Here is a 26,871-nt window from a genome sequence, read left to right as displayed (position 1 = left end):
TTTAGAAAGCTTAGCCAAGAGCACACATTGGTTTAGCCCTGATGAAGGGAAAGTTGAGCCCTCAAAACACGTTGGACTTACCTACCAACTCCCCCAACAAGAGACAATCGATGTAGTGAATCAGTAACTAGCTAATGAAACTCCAGTGTTTTTCAGGGGCTCAAAACTTCCACAACAAGAGACAATAGATAGAACTAAAAGTAGTGAATCTGTAACTGACTGATTAAATAATTAGCTTTAGATCTATCTATTGATATGGTTTCATGTTGTTTTGTCCCTTAGCACTGATGAAGAGAGAGTTCAGCCCTCAAAACACGTTGTATTTACCTACCAACTCCTCCTACAAGAAAAAATAGATGTAACAAATCTGTAACGAGCAAATGAAACTCCAACCTGTTTCGGAGGCTCACAACTCCACCAACAAGAGACAATAGATAGGTCTAAAAGTAGCAAGTCTGTAACTGGCTAATGGTTCATTACTTTTAGATCTATCTATTGATATGGTTTTTACGTTGTTTTGTCCTTTAGCACTGTTATAGAGAAAGTTGAGCCCTCGAAACACGTTAGATTTACCTACCAACTCCTCCAACAGGAAACAATAGATGTAGCGAATCTGTAACTGGCTAAGAAACTCCAGCGTGTTTCAGGGGCTCACAACTCCCCCAGCAAGAGACAATAGATAGGTCTAAAAGTAGCAAATCTGTAACTGGCTAATGATTCAATTATTTTAGAACTATCTATTGATATGGTTTTACGTTGTTTTGTTCCGTAGCCTTGATGAAGGGAGAGTTGAGCCCTCGAAACACGTTGGATTTACCTACCAAGATTAAATAAACATTTACTGGACTTATGCTAAACGTGTAGCGCCCTCATCCTTTACATTTTCTTTAATAAACTTTTAGTTACATTTTCAACTCTTTGGGGCCGGAGAGGATCCAAGGGTGTCCTAAACCACCAATTTAGCCATAAGATATTTTATGTGTTAAATATTTTTTAATTTCATCTATTTTCTTGTATTTTGCAGACCAACACTGAGGAAACTGCGGCCAGACAGCATGTATGAGACCTGGGTAAATATATTTTGCATTCTTACTTCTAGATCAGTCGTTCCTAATCTTTTCAACAAAGAGGAACCCTTAAAAAAGTTTTCAGGTCTCAAGGAAGTTCCTACTTAAAAAGTATTAATGTTCATATTAGTGGTCAATGGAGAAAGACCCCTTTACATTGCTAGTAAACTGCCTCTTACGCTAGTGGTTATTAGAAAAGTGCCCCCTTTATTGATGGTCGATGGAGAGGGCTTCATACATTTATGATCAACGAGACAAGGGGTCACTTACATTTTTGGACAGTTGGAGAAAGAATACCTTTTCATTACTGAATACATTTGTGGCTAGTCATGATACCCAACACAACCTCTGGAGAAGCCATTTTCAACTAGGGTTCCTTGAGCTGTGGTTTATTGTCCTCCAATTTCATGGTGCCTACATAGTTCCGGGGCTAACACTACTTAGCAAATCCATAAGCATAACACCAAGGATCTTTTTAGCTGTTGTTAAGGGTCATATTCTGACCACATTGTAAGAGTTGCAGTTTTCATATCAACCACCAATGTAAGAGGCAATTTTTCCCATTGACACCTGATAAAGGGGTTTAAGGATGGGTACTCAAAGACCTGAAAATAATTTTAAGGGTTCTTCTGGGGTAAAAAACGGTTGAAAAGGCTGCTTTGGAGGCACTCCAGTTTAGAAAGACTGTTCTAGTCCAGGGGTCTCCAAACTTTATAAATAAAGGGCCAGTTTACTGTCCTCCAAATGTTAGGGGGGCCAGACTGTGGCCAGTGGAAGAAGAAAATGTCCTGGCATCAGTGGAAGTAAACAATGCCCCATCATTGGTATTAGGGGGAGTAATAGTGACCCATTATTGGTGTCAGTGGGGGGAATTGTGCCCCATCATTGGTGTCAGTGGGAGGAATTCTGCCCATCATTGGTGTCAGTGGGAGATTTAGTGCCCCATCATTGATATCAGTGGGAGGAGTAGTGTCCCATCATTGGTATCAGTGGGAGGAGTAGTGTCCCATCATTATTGTCAGTGGGAGGAATAGTGCCCCATCATTGATATCAGTGGGAGGAATAGTGCCCCATCATTGGTATCAGTGGGAGGAAAAGTGCCTCATCATTGGGGTCAGTGGGAGGAATAGTGTCCCATCATTGGTATCAGTGGGAGGAGTAGTGTCCCATCATTGTTGTCAGTGGGAGGAATAGTGCCCCATCATTGATATCAGTGGGAGGAATAGTGCCCCATCATTGGTATCAGTGGGAGGAATAGTGCCTCATCATTGGGGTCAGTGGGAGGAATAGTGTCCCATCATTGGGGTCAGTGGGAGGAGTAGTGTCCCATCATTGTTGTCAGTGGGAGGGATAGTGCCCCATCATTGGTATCAGTGGGAGGAGTAGTGCCCCATCATTGATATCAGTGGGAGGAGTAGTGTCCCATCATTGGTATCAGTGGGAGGAATAGTGCCCCATCATTGGTGTCAGTGGGAGGAATAGTGCCCCATCATTTATATCAGTGGGAGGAATAGTGTCCCATCATTGGTGTCAGTGAGAAGGAATAGTGCCCCATCATTAATGTCAGTGGGAGGAATAGTGCCCCATCATTGGTATCAGCGGGAGGAATAGTGCCCCATCATTGGTGTCAGTAGGAGGAATATTGCCCCAATATTGGCATCAGTGGAAAGAACAGTGCTCCATTTTCATAATGACCCAAGGGCCAGATAAAAGCAAGCAAAGAACCGCATCCAGCCCCTGGGCCACAGTTTGGAGACCACTGTTCTAGATGAAAGTATATTGAAAACCAAAACTTTTTATGTAGTTTTGGATAGAGTAGGGAAGTATTACATTTTATTGCTGTCCATGTTCTCCCTGGGGAGATTCACCCTGCTTGTCCTGGTAGACATTGTTTCTGGGACAAGTGATGGGGAAAAACTCAAAAATGTTATAGCTGTCACTGGAACAGTCAGGAAGTCTTCCAAGGTGGACACCAGTTCTGTTGATAGTTATCTTAGATGGAATATTGGATGTAGATGGAATTTCCTGTTGTGTTTCTGCGATAGAAAGTAAAGGGAAATCTCCCCAATGGGATATATTGTGTGATTCTCTTAAAGCAAGACATTTAGTGAACATGTTTTTCTCATCCCTTGTAGGAAGATGACTTGAATGGAATCCACATCGTTGCTTTTGCAGAGGAGGATGATCCTGGTAATGTATTGAATTCTAAAATTTTTTTACAACTAAATCCTGAGCGTGCAGATTGTGCTCATTCCCATATAATCTGTTTGTGTTCTGATGTTCCGCTGTCTCCCTACTTGACATTCATTGTACGATCATAAGTGAAAATCACCAAATAGAAACGCTTGAAATGTTACACATAAAAGATTGCTGTAAAAGATTCTGATTGTAAACCACCCACGGATTCTCATTAACACCATTCTACAGAATTGTAAAATTACAAATCGCAATCTAAGTGCTTGTAAAGATGAGCATGTACAGAGCGCTTTTCGGTGCATTCAGAATGTATTTTAATTTGTTTTGAAATGTTTATTTTCTTCTGGCCTGCTTCTGACATGCGTCCAAGCTTCTTCTGCATTGCTTCTTACCTCATTCTTTCTGACCCATGACGTTCTTCAAACTATCTTGTTAACTACTTCTTACAGCCCCATGAGTTCCTTTTGAGGTGCTTCTTACCTTCTTCTGACCTGTGCCCTTCTTCTTATTACCTTCTGATTTGCTTCTAACATCCTGCCAAGCTTCCCCTGACTAGGGATGATCGAACAGTTCGGGTCGACCATCGGTTCGACCCGAACATTGGGTGTTCGAAATTCGGCCGAATTCCAAACTTTTTGCGGTAAAAGTTCGGAATTCGGCCACCAGAACTGCCCAAAATGCAATGGGACAGGAACTGGGCTTTAAAAGCCCATGATTGGCCCAGAAACATCAGTAAAATGTGATTGGAGTGACTACGGGGTCCAGAGCCCAATGAGGAGTGAATACGCCCCCCAGTATATAACATAGCCCCGCCAAAACTCTAGCACTGTAATACAGAGCCTGTGGAAGAGAGTGGAAGCATTTGTGTTGCTCCAGTGTCATTTTGCAATTATTAGTGTGAGGAAAGGGATATGAAGTGTAGTTAGGGTACTATATACCACTATAGTTAGATTCAAAAATCTAGTTTTTGTAGGGATAGCTTTAAGTGTCAGGGTGACCGTAGTGTAATTTAGGGTGACCTGACTCTGCCATGTCAGGGTGACCGTAGTGTAGTTTAGGGTGAACTGACTCTGCCATGTCAGGGTGACCGTAGTGTAGTTTAGGGTGAACTGACTCTGCCATGTCAGGGTGACCGTAGTGTAGTTTAGGGTGACCTGACTCTGCCATGTCAGGGTGACCGTAGTGTAGTTTAGGGTGAACTGACTCTGCCATGTCAGGGTGACCGTAGTGTAGTTTAGGGTGAACTGACTCTGCCATGTCAGGGTGACCGAACTCTGCCATGTCAGGGTGACCCCACTATGCAGATTCTGGGTTAGGGGTATAAATATATACATATATATATATCAAAAACGACAATTTTTAAGAACTTTTTTTGCCTGATTCATAGTCCCTGGAGCATGACCCAGAACCCTAGGCACATTTAGGGGCATTTATTGGGTTTTAGGGCTTCAAAATGGTGTTTTTTGATTCCAGAAGTTCGGGTCCCATTGATTTCAATGGGGTTCTGGAATCCGAACCGAACTTTTGGGAAATTCGGGTGTTCTGGTCGAACCGAACTTTTCAAAAGTTCGATCATCCCTACTCCTGACCTGCTTCTTAGCTCCTTTCTTTCTGACCCATGACCTTCTTCTAACTACCTTCTGACCTGCTTCTGACATGCTTCCAAACTTCTCCTGCATTGCTTCCTACCTCTATCTTTCTTACCCATGACCTTCTTGTAACTATCTTCCTACCTGTTTCTGACAGCCCCTTGAGTTCCTTCTGATGTGCGTTCCTTCTGATGTGCTTTTTTACCTCTTTCTGACCTGTGACCTTCTTCGAACTACCCTCTGACCTGCTGCTTACAGCCCTTTGACCTCATTATGATGTACTTCTTACCTCCTTCTTTCTTACCCATGACCTTCTTCTGACTATCTTCTGATCTGCTTCTGACAGCTTCTTGAGTTCCTTCTGAAGTGCTTCTTACCTCTTTCTGAACTGTGACCTTCTTTTGACTACCTTCTGATCTGCTTCTAACATCCTCCCAGGCTTCTTTTGACTGGCTTCTGTCCTCCTGTTTTCTTACCCATGACCTTCTTCTAACTACCTTCTTGCCTTCTTCTGACATCCTCTTGAGCTCCTTCTGACCTTCGCCCTTCTTCTGACTACTTTATGACCTGCTTCTGACATCCTCCTGAGCTCCTACTGACTTTCCTGTGACGTGCACAAAGAGCAAATGGCTCCTGCGTGCACTTGAGTGGTGGCCTTGCGGCTGGTATCCTCAAAATGCGATTCAGGTTGAATTGTAGTAAATTCAGGCTGTGCTGCCACTCTCAAAGGGTCATGGTAACCCAAAGCAGATACTGGAAAAGAGAAATGGACAGAGGGCGCACCAACCTAGCGCATTATCTTTAAAACTATTTATTGTAAAAGACATGTATACACATTATACTCACAAAACAATTATGAAACACAGGCAATAAGCAATGAGGGACCACCAGGGGTCTCCACTGGGCATCCTCAGCTGCCGCAGGCCGTGGAAGGATGTACACCTCCAAAAAAACGCTTTCGGCTCTGATGAAGGGGAAACACCCCAAAACACGTAAGCGGTTTTTGGAGGTCTACACCCTTCCACGGCCTGCGGCAGCTGAGGATGCCCAGTGGAGACCCCTGGTGGTCCCTCATTGCTTATTGCCCATGTTTCATAATCGTTTTGTGAGTATAATGTGTATACATGTCTATTACAATAAATTGTTTTAAAGATAATGCACTAGGCTGGTGCGCCCTCTGTCCATTTCTTTTTCCCTGTGACGTGCTTCAGACCACCTTTTGACCTGCTGACGGCCTGCTTCTGAGCTCCTTCTGACTTTCTTCACACCTACTTCGGAGCTCCTTTTAACCTGCTTTGGATCATCTTCCCCTCACTTTGGAGATATTTCACACTCTTTCTGTTGTTTCTCCAGAAGGGAAGTCTTCACAACAAGGTCATATACACAAACCTAAAGAAAATCTGCTAGAGTTTTAAGCCCCCCCTCCCCCCTATCCTTTTAAAAACGAAAAAAAATGTTTTGAAATACAATTTAAGTTTCTTATATTTTAAACCTTTAAATTATGTTGTCTAACTGATGGATCTTTTTGAAACAGATGGTTATGAGTTTTTGCAGATCATCAAGGAGGTTGCAGAGGACAATACCGATAACCCTGACCTAAGCATTATCTGGATTGACCCCGAGGACTTCCCACTGGTAAAAATTCAAAATTGTTTTATGCCACACTTAAATAGTATGTACTAGGGAGGGACCAACTGCGGGTAGAGAGCAGAGCTGAAGCCATCTTACGGTACTGGTTTAGTTTTGATCACAGTGAGTCGGCGTCCTATGAGTGATCAGTTGACATTTTTCTGTAACACGTAAATATTGCCCTAGAATGGACACCCTAATAATTCAATTTTGTGCTTTGATGAACTGTTAAACCAAATACTTCTTACCGGTCCCCAATGGGCTGATGATGTCAGCAATGTGAAAAACTAACATACAAACGAATGCATAGCAACTTAAAGTTTACCCAATGTGGGATCTCAGAAAACAGGCTATATCATGGCTTTATTTCCTGTAATAATTTTACATTTAGCATTTAAGCATTATCAGATATTGTTATCTCTTCCAACTAGGTTGTATTTGGGAACTACTTATTGTCATTCTTCTAACATTTAGGATCCAACCTGACCATTATTTATGTGACTATTCACGAAAACTGTTAGTTCACTAGGCCAGTGATAAGGGATCATTGAAATTGAGAGTTTTTATTTTCCCCCAAATTTTGGTAAAATTGGGAGAGTGTTTCAGAGTTAATGGAGAAGGCAAAACATTATCAGATATTGCTATATATTCCAACTAGGTTGTATTTGGCAACTACTTATTGTCATTCTTTTAACATTTAGGATCCAACCTGACCATTATCTATGTGATTATTCACAAAAACAGTTAATTCACTAGGCCAATTGAAATTGAGAGTTTTTATTTCCACCAAATTTTGGTAAAATTGGGAGAGTTTCAGAGTTAATGGAGAAGGCAGAATTAAGGTTTGTGGTGGTCTTTAGGTTGCAATGGGATTTAAATGGCTCCACAATATTAAAGTCCAGCTCACAGTTTGCAGCTCTAGGAACCAGTGGATACAATACACCAGTCCCGAGGAAGCTTTTGTGACCCCCCTAAATTGGCCACACACAATAGTGGATTTTTTTTTCAACTTGGAGCTGATTTTTTTGGACCAATTCAAGTAAACATAAAAAACCATTAGGCCAGTGACAAGGGATAATTAAAATTAAGAGTTTTTATTTTCCCCAAATTTTGGTAAAATTGGGAGAGTACTTCAGAATTAACGGAGAAGGCAGAATTATGGTTTGTGGTGGTCTTTAACAGTGCAATTGGATTTAAATGGCTCCACAATATTAAAGTCCAGCTCACAGTTTGCAGCTCTAGGAACCAGTGCATACAATACACCAGCCCCGATGAAGCTTTTGTGACCCCCGAAATTGGCCACACACAATAGTGGATCTTTTTTTCAACTTGGAGCTGAATTTTTCTTTTTTTTTTGTTTGCATAGTTACATTGGTCCAAGTTGGATCAATTCAAACATACGTATAGAAAACCAAATAAAACTATTAGGCCAGTGACAAGGGATAATTAAAATTAAGAGTTTTTATTTTCCCCAAATTTTGGTAAAATTGGGAGAGTACTTCAGAGTTAACAGAGAAGGCAGAATTATGGTTTGTGGTGGTCTTTAACAGTGCAATTGGATTTAAATGGCTCCACAATATTAAAGTCCAGCTCACAGTTTGCAGCTCTAGGAACCAGTGCATACAATACACCAGCCCCGATGAAGCTTTTGTGACCCCCGAAATTGGCCACACACAATAGTGGATCTTTTTTTCAACTTGGAGCTGAATTTTTCTTTTTTTTTTGTTTGCATAGTTACATTGGTCCAAGTTGGATCAATTCAAACATACGTATAGAAAACCAAATAAAACTATTAGGCCAGTGACAAGGGATAATTAAAATTAAGAGTTTTTATTTTCCCCAAATTTTGGTAAAATTGGGAGAGTACTTCAGAGTTAACAGAGAAGGCAGAATTATGGTTTGTGGTGGTCTTTAACAGTGCAATTGGATTTAAATGGCTCCACAATATTAAAGTCCAGCTCACAGTTTGCAGCTCTAGGAACCAGTGCATACAATACACCAGCCCCGATGAAGCTTTTGTGACCCCCGAAATTGGCCACACACAATAGTGGATCTTTTTTTCAACTTGGAGCTGAATTTTTCTTTTTTTTTTGTTTGCATAGTTACATTGGTCCAAGTTGGATCAATTCAAACATACATAAAGAAAACCAAATAAAACTATTAGGCCAGTGACAAGGGATAATTACAATTAAGAGTTTTTATTTTCCCCAAATTTTGGTAAAATTGGGAGAGTGCTTCAGAGTTAATGGAGAAGGCAGAATTAAGGTTTGTGGTGGTCTTTAACGGTGCAATTGGATTTAAATGGCTCCACAATATTAAAGTCCAGCTCACAGCTTGCAGCTCTACAAACCAGCGCATACAATACACCAGCCCAGAGGAAGCTTTTGTGACCCCCGAAATTGGCCACACACAACAGTGGATCTTTTTTTTTAAATTGGAGCCAAATTTTTTATTTTTTTTGCATAGTTACATTGGCCCAACTTGGACCAATTCAAGTATAGATATTCCACTACAGTGATTCTCACTGTCTTCCAGATCCCGTGGTGAGCAGCAGACCTGCTGTATAGTGAACTAATTTGCATGGACACCATTCAGAGAATGTCTTGTTTTTTTTCTCAATGAATTCAAGCCATTTTCTGATTGGACGAGGTGGAGATTTTGGCATCTCCTCCCCTGCCTCTCCACTTGTTCAATTTAGAGAATGCTTTGCATTCTTTAAGTAAAATCCAACGTGTTCTCTCAATGGCACCCATGGCAAACAAGCGCCCACCCCCCCCCCCACCCCCACTTTGCAGCAGGGCAGCCAGCCATTCGGCATGGGACCTGGAAGACACCACTTCCAAAGGAATCCCACAGATATTAAAAATGTATACTTAGATAAGTCCAAGCAACAATTAAACCCATACCTAAAAACCAGCTTTAATTTGTGAAAAACGTAAATCTTTGGGTTGCACCGTCACACCGATATCTGGACCTTTGTCTATGACGACCAAGGCAGCCATCAGAAATTTTGGGGCCCCTTACACAGCTTAAGGCCTGGGCCCCTCCGGGCCTGACCACCAACATTTTGCAGGGCCCACCCTCTGGCAGTCCCACCGAATCCGCCCACTGGCCATTCCACCGAGTCCTTCAGCGCACCCACTTCTATTTTAACACTCTTACAACTTAATAAATGAAAATGAATCCAATCCATCAAAGAGACATCCCCATATATTTGGCAAAGAGACATCCCAATCCAGTAAAGAGACAGCCTCATATATTCAGCAAAGAGACATCCTAATCCAACAAAGAGATGGCCTCATATATTCAGAACAGAGACATGCCAATCCAGTAAAGAGACGGCCTTATATATTCAGCAAAGACACATTCCAATCCAGTAAAGAGACAGCTTCATATACTCAGCAAAGAGATATCCCAATCCAGCAAAGAGATATCCCAATCCAGCAAAGAGACAGCCTAATATTTTCAGGAAAGAGACAGCGCAATCCAGCAAAGAGACATCCCTTCAGCTGCATCTGTTTACTCTGCAGCTACCATGATTTAGCAATTGATAGTTACTACAGCAGCAACAACTCAGTCTCGTTGGCTAGGGCCTGGGGGGCAGGGCCCCTCGGAAAGCCTGGGCCCCCTACATGGGTATGGGCTGTCCCCCCCTGATGGCTGCCCTGATGACGATACCAAAACAGCTCCCAGAGGTTTGGACGGGCAGCGCTGGAATTTATGACTATTTTTTAAGCTTCCTTTTCCATCACGGCTTATAAAACGTGATGCTCCTAAAAATCAATTCCAATCCAAATAAAAAAAATAAAAATAACAAGTTTCCTTCAAAGTAATTGAATCCGTGTCAACATAATTCATTATCATATCGCTTGGTACAGAGGGTCCCGTTGTTATGAATCCAGACATTTAGCACCCTGAAAATGACAGCAGTGCATCTTCTTTGCTGTTGAGTTGCAGTCTCTTTCCAGGGACTGGCGAAGGCTCCGAGGTGTGGGGGCAACAAAGGCTCTATTCTAGCTAAACCACAGGCGGGACAACAGAACTGTGGCAGTCGGTTGACAATAGCTGGACGGCTTGTCCTCGTTGGGTCTTTTGGCAGGCTTTGCATGCTCTGGGAGTGTGGGAATGCCAACTGAGGGAGACGTGAGCGAAATTTGCGCACCCTTTAATAAACTCCCCTTGTCTTTTTCTTTCCTTTTTCAGCTGATCCCCTACTGGGAAGAGAAGTTTGGCATCGACCTGTCTCGCCCTCATATCGGCGTGGTGAATGTGACTGATGTAAGTAGGAATGGATTTCACTGATGACTAGTGCACAACTGCCCTTTTTTATTTCAATAAATGACAGTGCTATATTACAGGCTAACAACACCAAGTTTTTTGTCATCCTTGATGTACTATAGTTAGTAGCATCAAGCGATTTTCCCGATATAATTGCCTAATTATTTTCTGTGACTGATGTAAGAATGGATTTTACTGATGACTATTGCACAACTGCCATTTTTAAAAAAAATAAATGACAGTTCTTAATTACAGGCCAACAACACCCCACTTTTGTGGTCCTTGATGTACAATAGTTCGCAGCATATAATTGCTTAATTATTTTCTGTGACTAATGTAAGTAAGAATAGATTTTACTGATGACTATTGCAAAACGGTAATTAAAAAAAAAAAAATGGCAGTTCTATATTACATGCTAACAACTGTTCTTGTGGTCCTTAATGTACAATAGTTTGCAGCATCAAATCATATCCCCATTAATTATTTTCTGTGACTAATGTAAGTAAGAATTGATTTCACTGATAACTATTGGACAACTGCTATTTAAAAATAAATAAAAGTTCTATATTACAGGCCTACAACTGCCAGTTTTTGTGGTCCTTGATGTACAATAGCTCACAGCATCAAATGATTTCCCAAATATAAATAGTTTAAAAACTTCTGTGACTGATGTAAGTAAGAATTGATTTCCCCGATGACTATTAGACAACTGCCATTTTTCAAAATAAATGACAGTTCCAAATTACAGGCTAACACCCAGTTTTTGGAGTCCTTGATGCACTATAGTTTACAGCATCAAATGATTTCCCTAATATAATTGCTTAATTATTTTCTGTGACTGATATAGGTAAGAATAGATTTTACCGATGACTATTGCACACTGGTAGTGTAAAAAAAAAAGGGAATGACAGTTCTATATTACAGGCCTACAACTCCCAGTTTTTGTGGTCCTTGATGTACAATAGCTCACAGCATCAAATTATTTCCCCAATATAAATTGTTTAAAAACTTTCTGTGACTGATATAAGTAAGAATTGATTTCACCCATGACTATTGGACAACTGCCATTTTTCAAAATAAATGACAGTTCTAAATTACAAGCTAACACACAGTTTTTGGGGTCCTTGATGCACTATAGTTTGCAGCATCAAATGATTTCCCTAATATAATTGCTTAATTATTTTCTGTGACTGATATAGGTAAGAATAGATTTTACTGATGACTATTGCACAACGGTAATGTAGAAAAAAAGGAATGACAGTTCTATATTACAGGCCTACAACTCCCAGTTTTTGTGGTCCTTGATGTACAATAGCTCACAGCATCAAATTATTTCCCCAATATAATTGTTTAAAAACTTTCTGTGACTGATGTAAGTAAGAACTGATTGATTGATTTCAATGATGACTATTGGACAACTGCCATTTTTCAAAATAAATGACAGTTCTAAATTACAGGCCAACACCCAGTTTTTGGGGTCCTTGGTGCACTTTAGTTTGCTGCAATAACTGATTTGCTGATATAAATGCTTAATTATTTTCTGTGACTGATAGAAGCAAGAATCGATTTCACTGATGACTATTGCACAACTGCCATTTAAAAAACAAAACAAAACACAGTATTACAAAACAAATGACAGTTCTGAATTACAGACTAACAACACCCACTGTTTTGTGGTCCTTGATGTACACTAGCTCACAACATCAAATGATTTCCCTAATATAATTGCTTAATTATTTTCTGTGACTGATATAGGTAAGAATAGATTGATTGATTTCAATGATGACTATTGGACAACTGCCATTTTTTCAAAACAAATGACAGTTCTGAATTACAGGCTAACAACACCCAGTTTTTGGGGTCTTTGATCCACTTTAGTTTGCTGCAATAAACGATTTACTGATATAAATGCTTAATTATTTTCTGTGACTGATAGAAGCAAGAATCGATTTCACTGATGACTATTGCACAACTGCCATTTAAAAAAAATAAAAAAACACAGTATTACAAAATAAATAACAGTTTATAGAATTACAGACTAACAACACCCACTGTTTAGTGGTCTTGATGTACTATAGTTTGCAGCATCAAATGATTTTCCCAATATAATTGCGTAGTTATTCTCTGTGACGATGTAAGTAAGAATAGATTTTACCGATGACTATTGGACAACTGCCATTTTTTCAAAATAAATGACAGTTCTGAATTACAGGCCAACAACACCCAGTTTTTGTGGTTCTTGATATACTGTACAATAGCTTGCAGATTTAAATGATTTTCCCAATATAATTGCGTAATTATTCTCTGTGACGATGTAAGTAAGAATTAATTTCACTGATGACTATTGGACAAACTGCCATTTTTTCAGTTCTGAATTACAGGCTAACAACACCCAATTTTTGGGTTCGTTGATGCACTATAGTTTGCTGCAACAAATGATTTGCTGATATAAATGCCTAATTATTTTCTGTGACTGATAAAAGCAAGAACTGATTTCACTGATGACTATTGCACAACTGCCATTTAAAAAAAAAAGACAGTTCAATATTACAGACTAACAACACCCAATGTTTTGTGGTCCTTGATGTACTATAGTTTGCATCATCAAATGATTGATTTCCCAAACATAATTGCTTAATTATTTTCTGTGACTGATGTAATTAAGAATAAATGTTACTGATGACTATTGCACAACTGCCATTTTTTCAAAATAAATGACAGTTCTGAATTACAGGCCAACAACACCCAGTTTTTGTGGTTCTTGATATACAATAGCTCGCAGCTTTAAATGATTCTCCCAATATAATTGCGTAATTATTCGCTGTGACTGATGTAAGTAGGAATAGATTTTACCGATGACTATTGGACAACTGCCATTTTTTCAAAATAAATGACAGTTCTTAATTACAGGCCAACAACACTCAGGTTTTGCTGTCCTTTATGTACAATAGTTTGTAGCATCAAATGATTTCCCGGATATAATTGCTGAATTATTTTCTGTCACTGATAACTACCGCACAACTGCCATTTTTGACTATTGGACAACTGCCATTTTTTCAAAATAAATGACAGTTCTATATAACAGGCTAACAACATAGAGTTTTTGTGGTCCTTGCTGTAGTATAGTTCATATCATCAAATGATTCCCCTGATATAATTGCTTAATAATTTTCGTATACATTTTTATATCTTTTGTTTGGTTCTCTGATTCCCCTCTCTGTCCTCTTCTGTCTGCCAAAAATGACCACTGTTAAGGCGGATGCTGTCTGACTGACAAGGTCCTTCTGATGGAAATACAGGGAAAACCTGCAAGAGGGGCAAAGATAGCAATAAAAAGCATCGGTACCTCTTCAAGTGATAGAGACATTGTGAGGGTGTATTTGTCATCACTTAGAATGCTTCACTTAAGACCCAACTCCAGGAACAACAAAAAAACCATTAAAGCAGAGGTGCGGGTCTAGAGGATACGAAGGAATGGGGCACACAGGAGAAACGTGACGTCTAGGACATGCCCCAGGGGGGTGAACATGAAAAGATTAGGATAGGGGTGCCGCATCGCTCTGGTTGGGGCTAATGAAGGTTGGTCATGGTGACCTCTTCTACTAGACGTCGACAAGGGTGATTCAACAATGTTGGAATGTCTTCTTCAGGTGGCCCCGTCATCAGATATGTTCCTTTATGTTAAAGACCAACTCTGGGAATTCTAAAAACAATACCCCCCTCCAAAATGAAAGCGTTAAGCACTCGTTAACTCTAGGTGTTTAGGAATAAGGTGTGATATTTACCCTCCCCTTCGCTTCTGCCGGCTCTCCCCATCTAAGCTGCTAGTTCGCTGAAGCCTCTTCCATAAGGTGCTCCGGACCACAGTCCCATGATGACATCATCAAGTCCAATGTGGGGCCAATAGCCTTTACATGATAAACTTACCTTACTCCTTGCTCTGGCAGGCTCGGGTGCTGTTCTCAGCTCCCACTTGTGGGGTGGTCCTTCGCCATTCTCATGTACAGATCAAGACTATTGGCCCTGCATTGTACTTGATGACGTCATCATGGGACCGAGCACCTTATAGAAGAGGCTTCAGGGGACTGGTTGCTTAGATGGGGAGAGCCTGTAGGAGAGAAGACAAGGGTAAGTATTACACCTTATTCCTCAACCCGTAGAACTGTAGTCTGCCAACTGTGGCCCAAGGGCCGGATGCACCCCTTTTCAGGCTTTTATTAGGCCCTTGGGGCAATATTTCATCCTCTGATACCAACTATTCCTCCCATTGATACCAATGATGGGGCACTATTCCTCCCACTGACACCATTGGGGGGGGCATAATTCCCCCCACTAACACCAACAAAGGGGCACAATTGCTCCCAATGACGCCATCAAAGGGGCAGGATTTCTCCCTTATTCCTCAACCCTTAGAGCTGTAGTCTCCCAACTGTGGCCCAGGGGTCGGATGCGCCCCTTTTCAGGCTTTTATTAGGCCCTTGGGGCAATATTTTATCCTCTAACACCAACTATTCCTCCCACTGATACCAATGATGGGGCACTATTCCTTCCACTGACACCAATGGTGGGGCACTATTCCTCCCACTGATACCAATGATGGGGCACTATTCCTTCCACTGACACCAATGATGGGGCACTATTCCTCCCACTGCCACCAATGGTGGGGCACTATTCCTCACACTGATACCAATGATGGGGCACTATTCCTCCCACTGACACCAATGGTAGGGCACTATTCCTCCCACTGATACCAATGGTGGGGCACTATTCCTTCCACTGACACCAATGGTGGGGCACTATTCCTCCCACTGCCACCAATGGTGGGGCACTATTCCTCACACTGATACCAATGATGGGGCACTATTCCTCCCACTGATACCAATGGTGGGGCACTATTCCTCTCACTGACACCAAAGGTGGGGCACTATTCCTCCCACTGATACCAATGGTGTGGCATAATTCCCCCCACTAACACAACAAAGGGGCACAATTACTCCCAATGATGCCTTCGAAGGGGCAGGATTTCTCCCAATGACACCAGCGATGGGGCACAATTCCCTCCAATAAAGCCAACGATGGGGCACAGTTCCTCCCACTGATACCAATGGTGGGGCACTATTCCTCCCACTGACACCAATGGTGGGGCACTATTCCTCCCACTGACACCAATGGTGGGGCACTATTCCTCCCACTGATACCAATGGTGGGGCACTATTCCTCCCACTGACACCAATGGTGGGGCACTATTCCTCCCACTGATACCAATGGTGGGGCACTATTCCTCCCACTGGCAACAATGGTGTGGCATAATTCCCCCCCACTAACACAACAAAGGGGCACAATTACTCCCAATGATCCAATGATGCCTTCGAAGGGGCAGGATTTCTCCCAATGACACCAACGATGGGGCACAATTCCCTCCAATAAAGCCAACGATGGGGCACAGTTGCTCCCACTGATACCAAACATGGTGCATTGTTTACTCTCACCTTCAACTTCCAGTGGCCATAGTTTCCCCCCCCCCCCCCAAAGTCTTCAGAACAGTAAGCTGGCCCTTTGTTTGGAGACCCCTGCCTCAGAGTTAGCGATGCTTGCATTTTGGGGGTGGGGTGGGGGGGGGGGTATTTTCTTGTAATTCCTAAAAGCTGGGATTTAACATAAAGGAATATATCTGATGTCAGGTCGAAATTATTATTTTTGACGTCTGTTGGAAGAGGTCAACGTCTGTTGGAAGAGGTCGCCATGACCGATCTTCATTGACCCCAACCAGAGTGATTTGGCAACCCTATCCTGATCTTTTCATGATTACTGCTGGGGCATGTCCTACGCGTCACATTTCTCCAGTGTGACCCATCGGTTCATATCCTCCAGACCCGCACGTTATTTTTAATCAACCAGATGTCTCATGGTGAATCACAGATGTAATCATGTGGCCTAGACATGTGCCCCGATATGACAATCAGCCCAGCATCTCACAAGTTCTACCGTCTGGCCTTTTAATCAGTCTTTCATTTTCGTTCCTCATCTGCTTGGAGAAAGAACATTTTATGGCGTTTTTGCACTTTTTTTTCCCTACATGTGCCCTGATGAAAGCTTCCTCAATGTTCCTTTGTTGTACCTGCCATTATCCCTTTCCATTCGGTGCCCTTTCATCCCAGAGCTCCATTGTGTCCTTTCACCGGAGAATAATTACAGCTCCTGCTCCCGCTGCCTCGTGTCTTCCCTGTAATGTGGTGCAACTCTGCGCCGTGCTGGGGACCGGCCATAATCTGAAGAAGAGACAGCTGTGCCATTTAACAGTAAAGCCTCAGCTGTGCGCGCATATCCTTTGTTGTGACAGCTTGGCCTGTCTAGATCAGGAAATGCTCTAAGTGGATCTAGCGTCACATATATTCTTCATGTTCATCATAAAAATCTGGGGCTATAGTCCCTTCTCCCTCCTATAGTTAAAACATATGTAATTTTTAGAGGAGGAAAAGGTTCAATAAAGACCTGTCGATCCTGCCATTTTCCCTGGTATAGGAGGCCCTTCCTGTTATACCTGATCATGCTAAGCACTGAAGCAGATCCCTGCTAGCATGGTCATTTTGCATGTGATATCACAGGTTGGCATGCCCCTGTCCAGCCCTGCCCTGTTTAATTGGCAGTAGCTCCTCAAAGGTGGTACACTCAAAAGAGTAGTCACCGCCCCCACAGAAAGGGGCTAAGGGTCAATCAATCCAACTATGTCCCCTGCACTTGAAAAGAAGGATAGGAAGAGTGGCTATGTGGCTGCATGACCACTGATGAATAAAAGTAGAAGTGGAAGGCTCAGTATAGACCCGTTGATGATGCTAAGCACTGAAGCAGATCCGTGCTAGCACGGTCAGTTTGCATGTGATATCAAAGGCTGGCATGCCCCTGTGCAGCCTTGCCCCGTTTGATTGGCAGCAGCTCCACACAGGCGGCACAAAAGAGTAGTTACCGCCCCACAGAACAGAACTCAGGGTCAGTCAAGGCAGCAATGTCCCCTGCTTTTGGGAGAAAACATAGGAAGAATGTCTGTGCGATTGTTTAACCGCTGAATAAAACTAGTAGTGGAAGGCTCAGTAAAGACCTGTTGATATTGCCATTTCCCTTGTATAGGAAGCCCTTCCTGTTGTTCCTGATCAGGCTAAGCATGGAAGCATATCTGTGCTAGCGTGGTCATTTTTAATGTGATAGCACAGGCTGGCATGCCCCTGTCCAACCCTGTCCTGTTTGATTGACAGCATCTCCTCACAGGCGGTACAATCAAAAGAGTGGTCTCAGCCCCCACAGAACAGAGCTCAGGGTCAATCAGTGAAACTATGTCTCCTGCACTAGGAAAAAAAGAATAAGAAGAGCGGCCATGTGGTTGCATGACCACTGAATAAAAGTAGGAGTGGAAGGCTCAGTAAAGACACCTGGATCCTGCCATCCCCTTCTATAGGAAGCCCTTCCTGTTGTTCCTGACCAGGCTAAGCATGGAAACATATCTGTGCTAGCATGGTCATTTTTCATGTGATAGCACAGGCTGGCATGCCCCTGTCCGGACCTGTCCTGTTTGGTTGACACTAGCACCTCACAGGTAGCACAGCCAAAACAGTAATAAAAAGAGAAAACATGGCGCCAGGTTAGTGCGAGTAAAAACAACACTTTATGCCAATATCCACTTACATCTGAATAACCTGCAGACTGCGTGTAGAGGTGCTGTAGTATCATGTGTGTTAATGGAAGATGGTAGACAGGGTGGGCTGGAGGGCTGCTGAAGATGTCTGTCTGGACCTGCTGAAGGTAACAACTGGGGCTAATCGCATTAGCAAACTGCAAGGTCCCCACCGAAGATAAAATAGCCCAATAGGGAGGCCACCGCTCACACAAGTCTGGACCCACTGCATGAGAAAGCAAGCTGGGGAGGGCCGAAGAAGGAGGCTGGACCTCGGAAACTAGTGGCGGCCCCATTTTATCTTTGGTCCCACGGCGGTGGGAACCTTGCAGTTTTCTAATGCGATTAGCCCCAGTTGTCATCTTCAGTGGGTCCAGACATCTTAAGCAGTCATCCAGCCCACCCTGTCTGCCATCTTGGATTACCACACACGATACTACAGCACCTCTACATGCAGTCTGCAAGTTATTCAGATGTAAGTGGATATTGGAATAAGGTGTTGTTGTTTTTACTCGCACTGACCTGGTGCTCTCTTTTTATTTTTGTTCTTGAGGGAATCCCGTACCTGAACAAAGAGCTGCCGTCTTGTGAGTGTCTTTTCTAGTCGCCACCTGCCGTATTTCCCATTGGCCTTGTTATCTGGTAGTTCCCAGCTATCTATGGACTACATGGACTTTAAACACCATAATATTATTTCATTATCATTTTTTTCTTTGTTCCTATCAGTCTGGGTAACTGAGGAAGCTATCCGATTGGATACTGCTACCCCATGTGACTCTAGCTGCCACCTTGAGTCAGGCAGAGCCTATTTACGGCCATGGCTCCCAGGCTTGGCATGCATTTTGTTGGTAGCGTAGGGACAGGTACGCCATCTTTCAGGGACAGTACTAGCGTCAGGGAAAGGTTCCAGACGAGTAGGGAAAGGATAGGGACCCACCATCCTTCTAGAGATCTCCCTATTTGGGCTTGGACCGGCCAGGCGGCATTCCACCCCTCAAGACAAATGCTGTCAGCACATCTAGACCTGCTCTGGTACACATTGCTGATATTGACATGAGTGCCCCCGGTGCCTGGAGTTTAACTTTTGAAAAGTGTTAAGAAAACCACTCAACTCTTTGAAAGCTAACAAGATCTGTTGTTCCTTTTGCAGGCTGATAGTGTTTGGATGGACATGGATGATGAAGAGGACCTGCCTTCTGTAGATGAACTGGAAGACTGGATTGAAGATGTTCTGGAGGGTGAAGTCAACACTGAAGATGATGACGATGATGACGATGATGATGATGATGACGATGATGACGATGACGACGACGATGATGATGATGATGACGACGACGACGATGATGATGATGACGATGATGATGACGACGATGATGATGATGACGATGACTAAACAGTTATCAATAAAGTCGTTAGCATCTAACTAGTTTATATATTCAAATGTCAAAGCCTGACTTTAGTAACAACATATTTTTATATGAATTCTTGATTCTTAATTTAAATCTTTAAACTTATCCGATTAGCTCAACACAGATCTTCAACACCCTTAAACGCCCATTGAAAATTTTGGATCCTGGGGCAATAGACAAAGGTCATCAAATGAGATTTCACCTTTTCACCAAAAGCCCAGGAGGACTGGAGAAGCTCTTTCTGGTCTCCAGAAACCTTTTTTTTAATCTCCATAAAGTCTTAAGATAATCTAGACTTTTATCCAAAAATTGGTTGGTTCAAGAAATTTTTTTCCAAAAAGTTGTTTTTGAAGACCAAAAAAAAAAACTTTTTCTGGTCATCCATTAAGAATAACTTAGATAATCTAAGAGTTCCTATTAACCTGCAACTCCAAACGCTCAATAGTCACCAAGTTCAGGTTGAGGACTTGATTTCACAAGTCCATAATTTAAAAAAGCCAACCAAATCTACCATTATATTGCCAACACAGGACGTGGAATAAACAACACAAGAACTCCATCATATTCCAGTCTTGGCTTTTGTTGGCATTGTTGTATAACAGATGACAGAAAGGATGCCTATCACAGTAGCATGTCAACGCTTTTTTTGGCCAAGTACCGTACATAAAAAAAAGAAGATCTTTTACATGTTCGACAAGTGATGTCTCCTCATCTATCTCACGTCCGATCATCTCCTAAGTGGGCAAAAAATGTGGACTTTATGCCCTTTCACATAATTGTATTCTTGGACATTTTGATGTTTGCCCAACATTTTATGTCATATAAAAAATATTGTTGCCCACTTGTCAAAGAACCCATGGCAAAATCTCAAGCATCACTCGCAAGGTCTTAAATGTTTATCTACTGTGATCTTCTTCCCACAATTTGCAACTGATAAGAAAACCAAAAATCAGTAACATCCAAACTGTGTATGTGTGTTTTTTTCTGTATTTGGGGATTTTCTTCATAGTGTATAGCAGTGGTCTCCAAACTGCAGCCCTTTGCTTGCCTTCATCTGGCCCTTGGGGCACTATTTCTCCCAGTTATACCTTGAATAGGCTACAATTCCTCACACCGACACAAACAATGGGGCACTATTTCTCCCATTGACACCAACAATGGGGCACTAATCCTCCCATTGACACAGACGATGGGGCATTATTACTCCCACTGAAAGCAATAGTGGGGCAATATATCTCTTTCACTGATACCATTGATGGGGCACTTTTTCTTCCACTAATACCGACGATATAGCACTATTCTTTCCACTTTTACCAAAGAGGGGACACTATTCCTTCCACTGATACCAATAATTGAGCACTATTCCTCCCACTGACACCAATGATGGAGCACTATTACTCCCACTGACACTAATGATGGGGCACTATTCCTCCCACTGAAACCAATGATGGGGCACTATTCTTCCCACTGACACCAATGATGGGGCACTATTCCTCCCACTGACACCAATGATGGGGCACTATTCCTCTCATTGAAACCAACGGTGATGCACTATTTCTTCCACTAATATCAACAATGGGGCACTATTCCTTCAACTAATACAAATGATAGAGCACTATTCCTCCTACTGACACTAACAATTGGGCGCTATTCCGTATACTAATACCAATGATGGGGCACTATTCCTCCCATTGCCACCAATTATGGGGCACTATTCCTCCCACTGATACCATTGATGAGACACTATTCCTCCCACTTATAGCAAAGTGGGGGCACTATTCCTTCCACTGATACCAATGATGGGGCACCATTTCTCCCACTGACACCAATGATGGGACACTATTCCTCCCACTGACACCAATGATGGGACACTATTCCTCCCACTGTCAACAATGATAGGTCACTATTCCCCCCACTGACACCATTAATGGGGCACTATTTCTTCCACTAATATCAACAATGGGGCACTATTCCTTTAACTAATACCAATGATGGGACACTATTCCTCCCACTGATTACAATGATGGGACACTATACCTCTCACTGACACCAATTACGAGACACTATTCCTCCCAGTGATACTAATCATAGGGCACTATTCCTCCCACAGCCACAAATCATCAAATCATGGGGCACTATTCCTCCTACTGATACCAATGATGGGACACTATTCCTTTCACCAATACCAATGATAGGGTACTATTCCTCCCACTGACACCAACGGTGGGACACTATTCCTTTAACTAATACAAATGATGGGACACTATTCCTCCCACTGCCACAATGGTTGGGGCACTTTTCCACCTACTGATTTCAATGATGGGACACTATTCCTCCCACTAACACCAATGATGGGACACTATACCTCCCACTGACACCAATGGTGGGGCGCTATTGCTTCCACTGACACCAATAATGGAGCACTATTCCTCCCACTGACACCAATGGCGGGGCACTGTCTTTCCTTCCACTGACACCAACAATAGGGTGCTATTCCTTTCACTAATACCAATAATGGGACATTATTCCTTCCACTAATATCAATGAGGGGGCACTATTCCTCCCACTGACACCAACGGTGGGGCACTATTTCTCCCACTAACACCAATGGTGGGTCACTATCCCTTCCACTAATACCAAGGATAAGGGTACTATTCCTCCTACTATCACCAATGGTAGGACACTATTCTTGCCACTGACACCAATGGTGGGGTACTATCCTTTCTACTAATACCAATAATGGGTCACTATGCCTCCTAATTCTGACCACAGGCACTTTGTAATTTTTGTTTTTACTCCCACTGACCACCATGCCTGAGGCATTGTGTACTTCTACCAAAACTGGCTACAGTCTGGCCCCCTTAAAGCCTGAAGGACAGCAAACTGGACCTTTGTTTAGAAAATTTGGGGACCCCTGGTTTATAGTAACAAAAAAAAAACAAAACAAGGCAAAGCTCTATTAATGGTTCTTTAGATTGACTTGAGGAGCTAAATATTTAAAAATGGGAACAGTACTACAGTTGCCATCTTTTATATCTAAATCCGCAGAGTTCCCCTTTTACATCTAAATCTGCAGAGTTCCCCTTTTACATCTGAATCCGCAGAGTTCCCCTTTTACATCTAAATCCGCAGAGTTCCCCTTTAACATCTGAATCTGCAGAGTTCCCCTTTAACATATTAATCTGCAGAGTTTCCCTTTTACATCTAAATCCGCAGAGTTTCCCTTTTACATCTAAATCCGCAGAATACCCCTTTTACATCTGAACTCGCAGAGTTCCCTTACACTGTAAGGGGGGGACTCTGCATACTCTGATGTAAGGGAGAATCCTGGGGCCTGTGACATAAGGGATGCTCTGGGAACCCCAATTTAATGGGGAACACTGAGAACTCTGATGTACTGAAAGAGCTCTGATGTAAGGGGGAACACTGAGAACTCTGATGTACTGAGAGAGCTCTGATGTAAGGGGGAACACTGAGAACTCTGATGTACTGAGAGAGCTCTGATGTAAGGGGGAACACTGAGAACTCTGATGTACTGAGAGAGCTCTGATGTAAGGGGGAACACTGAGAACTCTGATGTACTGAGAGAGCTCTGATGTAGGGGGGAACACTGAGAACTCTGATGTACTGAGAGAGCTCTGATGTAAGGGGGAACACTGTGGCCTCTGGTGTAAAGGGGAACTTTGATGTATGGGGTGCTCTGAGAACCCTGATTTACCTTAGTGCACTCACTTAGCGGCAGGAGAAAGAATGGATGGATTGTGAGCTCACTCACCCCATGGCAGTCAGCACCTCTCATCCAGATTAATCTGGCGCTGCTGAGCTTCAGATTTCCCAACCCCACTTTCCTTTTCTGAGGCACAGTGCCGGGGATTGGAGTGCGGGCAGACACAGAAGGGACAGGGGCGGAAGGAAGAGAAGCAGATTTCTGCTCTCCCATCTGTGTGTGTGGTAGGGGGAACTGTAAGTGCTGGCTTTGGGCAGTGTGAAAGCAGCAGACAACCCTGCTGGGAAGCCATAGTCTGGCCTGAATAAAGTGTTCGGGTTTCAAGCAGTCTAAAATCCGGACGCATGATTCTAAAACCCGAACTGTCCGGGGGAATTCAAGTAATAATTTAAAGCCATGGCACCCTAGCTAGAATGAATAAATAAGGAGTAATCAAAACAATGGTGGCTGGTGCAAGATAATTAGGGGGTGGGGCGGCAAAACCAACACCCCCCCCCCCAGCCGGCAGTCAAATCCACCCCCCGGGATGGAAGGACGGACGGACGCAGGGCTGTAGATGACTTTTTTTCCTGGGGGGGTTCAGCCTTGAGTACCCAGAGAACAATAATTATCACGCCTGCCACGCTGTGACAGATTGTGGTGTGTAAATATATACAGAATATACAGCGCCCCCAGCTGGCACATCTGTTAGTGAAGCAAATAGCCAACATGGCTTCAATGTAAGCCGGGCCCTGCCTGTCAGCCTTGTGGATGAGACAGGTGGTTCCCAGTGGCAGTGCGGCTCACGCAGCTGATAGGCTACACTAGCCCAGCTGCTGTGAAATTGACTGATGCTCTGGGGGGGGTTTGGACCCCCCTGACCCCCCCCCTTATCTACGCCCCTGGACAGACGGACGGATGGCTGGCCAGCCGGACAGCCAGCATCCTTACTTCCTCCTTCCCCGAGTGGCTGTGAGTCTCCTGTGGCCGTCCGGCCGTGCATCTCCTCCCTCTTCCTGGCCAATGTGCCAGTAAAATCGCTTCTCTGTTCAGCCAATCGGGAAAGGGGACTCACGACCCTCTTCCTGATTGGCTGGGAGGAGAATCAGTGTGATAATAGCGAAAAATCATTCGCTATTGTCATACAACTAGGTGGGCTCAGGGCGCAGAGCCTTTTCGGGGAAGGAGGAGGTAAGGATGCTGGCTGTCCAGCTGGCCGTCCAAGGGCGTAGATAAGGGGGGGGGGTCAGAATCCAAACCCCCCCCCCCCCCCACAGCATCAGTCAATTTCACAGCAGCTGGGCTAGTGTAGCCTATCAGCTGCGGGAGCCGCACTGCCACTGGGAGGCCCAACCATTTTTGAAGCCTATTAGAGCCTCTGGCTCTAATCACGTGCTTAAAGCGGAGTTCCACCCAAAAGTGGAACTTCCGCTTTAGGGAGTCCTGACCCCCCGACATGCCACATTTGGCATGTCATTTTTTGGGGGGGGGAGCGGGTACCTAGTTTTGACAGGTACCCGCTCCCACTTCCGCTCGGAGCGCCGCGGCGCCCTGAGCGAAAGTTCTCCTCTCCCCCTCCCTCCCTGCAATCTTCTGGGACACGTCAGAGGTCCCAGAAGATTGCCGGCCAATCACGGCGCGCAGCGCAACTCGCGCATGCGCAGTGGGTACCCGGCTGTGAAGCCGCAAACTGTAACAGCCGGGTGCCCACAGCAGTGATGCCGGCGCCGAGGGAGAGGATCGAGGCTTCCGGCAGCCGCAACGCTGGACCGTTGGACAGGTGAGTAAATGGCTGGAACTCCGCTTTAAAAAAAAGAAAAAAAAACATTGGAATCCATGCATCCGGCGCCCTGCAATGTAGATTAGGGGGCCGGATGCATGTATGGGGGCGCCCACAATAGACGGGCCGCCACTGAATCAAAAGGTAAAAATAGTTACCATTACTGGAGAAAATGCTGCTCCAAGCTCCCAACCAGTGCTGGCCCTGAGAATTCAAGCGTCAGCACTTGATTTAGTGACTTCTGCTCAGCCATTCTAAAACGCTGATCATCCCCCTAAAAGAGCGTCCCCCCAAATGCTGAGGCTTTGGACGTGTGGTCAGTACTACAGGAGGCCTAGAGCAGTGTTTTCTCCAGCAAAGCTATTTCAGCTCCCCAGTTATTCCTTATTTCTCCATTGCAGCAAGACCGTTAGCTTAGCTTCATGTTAACATTTGAAAGCAGGTCCACCTTAATTAGATGTCCTCTAAATCTGCCTTTTCTTTCCGTGGTATAAAAATACACCCATAGTCTTATCTCTCGGATTGCATTCGGGTTCTTGGTGCTAGGGCATACATGACAAGTGCGAGTATGTAGGCTCAGCAAGAGGAAGTAAGATATTAGATTCATTGATTAGCTCGCCAGCACAGATGGTAGCGAGTAACATAATAATCAGATGGAATTTGCTGTATTTAAGAATACCGGAATCAAGCAAAACACGATTGTCAGAAGAATTCGACAAAGAGCTTAAATGAGCACTATGAGCACATCTGCACGGGGGAGCTAAAATAGGAAAAAAAAAAAAAAAAAAAGAATCCCTTCTTAAAAAATATGAGGTCCCCTTGACTATAAAAGTCATACCTATGTGAAAGAATTGCAAAAATAATAAGTGGTTGTAAACCTCAGACATGAAATCTGAACAAAGCACATCCCTCTATAGTGTGTCCTTGTCTCAGTCCAGAGCACTAGGTGTCATTTCTGTCTTGTTCCTCTGCTGTGAGCATGAATCGCTTCTGACAAATTTTTCTTGACACCAAGAGAAAAATGGTGACAGGGGAGGGACCTCCAGCAGCTCTGTTCCTGTGTGCTGTGTGAAGGGGTGTGTGTCCTTTTCCTCCAATCGTCTCTCTCAGAGCTCTCCTCACTGATGTAACTTCAGCTCTCCGCCCCCTGCTTTTCAGAGCTTAGAGATCCTTTGTAAATTCTGTACTTTGAATGGATGTAGAGGAAAGCAGACTGTAGATCAGGGATCCTCAGACTACGGCCCACCAGCTGTTGCAGAACTACACATCCCATGAGGCATTGTAAAACTCTGACATGACTTGGCATGATGGGAATTGTAGTTCCAGAACATCCGGAGGGCCATAGTTTGAAGACCACTGCTGTAGATAAACAGGTACAACTTACACTATATTGTCAAAAGTATTGGGACGCCTGCCTTCACACTGAGACATGGCTATGGGGGCTATTGCTACATGACTTACCCAAAACAGCCCAGGATATACAGTAAAACCTTGGATTGCGAGCATAATTCGTTCCGGAAGCATGCTTGTAATCCAAAGCACTCTTATATC

At 43.5% G+C, this 26,871-nt stretch overlaps 1 protein-coding gene across 1 annotated transcript in view; it reads left to right on the top strand.

Moving 5' to 3' along the window:
- The window catches only part of CASQ1 (calsequestrin 1), a 102,384-nt gene extending 81,586 nt beyond the window's left edge, over positions 1-20,798 (top strand). The window contains exons 7-11 of the mRNA XM_082275248.1: positions 1,025-1,070; positions 3,203-3,257; positions 6,387-6,487; positions 10,685-10,759; positions 19,576-20,798. Coding sequence (XP_082131374.1) covers positions 1,025-1,070; positions 3,203-3,257; positions 6,387-6,487; positions 10,685-10,759; positions 19,576-19,818 — 520 coding nt within the window. The 3' untranslated portion in view covers positions 19,819-20,798. The remainder of the gene's footprint in view (positions 1-1,024; positions 1,071-3,202; positions 3,258-6,386; positions 6,488-10,684; positions 10,760-19,575) is intronic.
- The last annotated feature ends 6,073 nt before the right edge of the window (positions 20,799-26,871 follow it).

This window comes from Pelophylax lessonae (assembly GCF_965119305.1).
Source record: "Pelophylax lessonae genome assembly, chromosome: 13".
NCBI lineage: Eukaryota > Metazoa > Chordata > Amphibia > Anura > Ranidae > Pelophylax > Pelophylax lessonae.
This window is presented reverse-complemented; position numbering and strand designations above follow the sequence as displayed.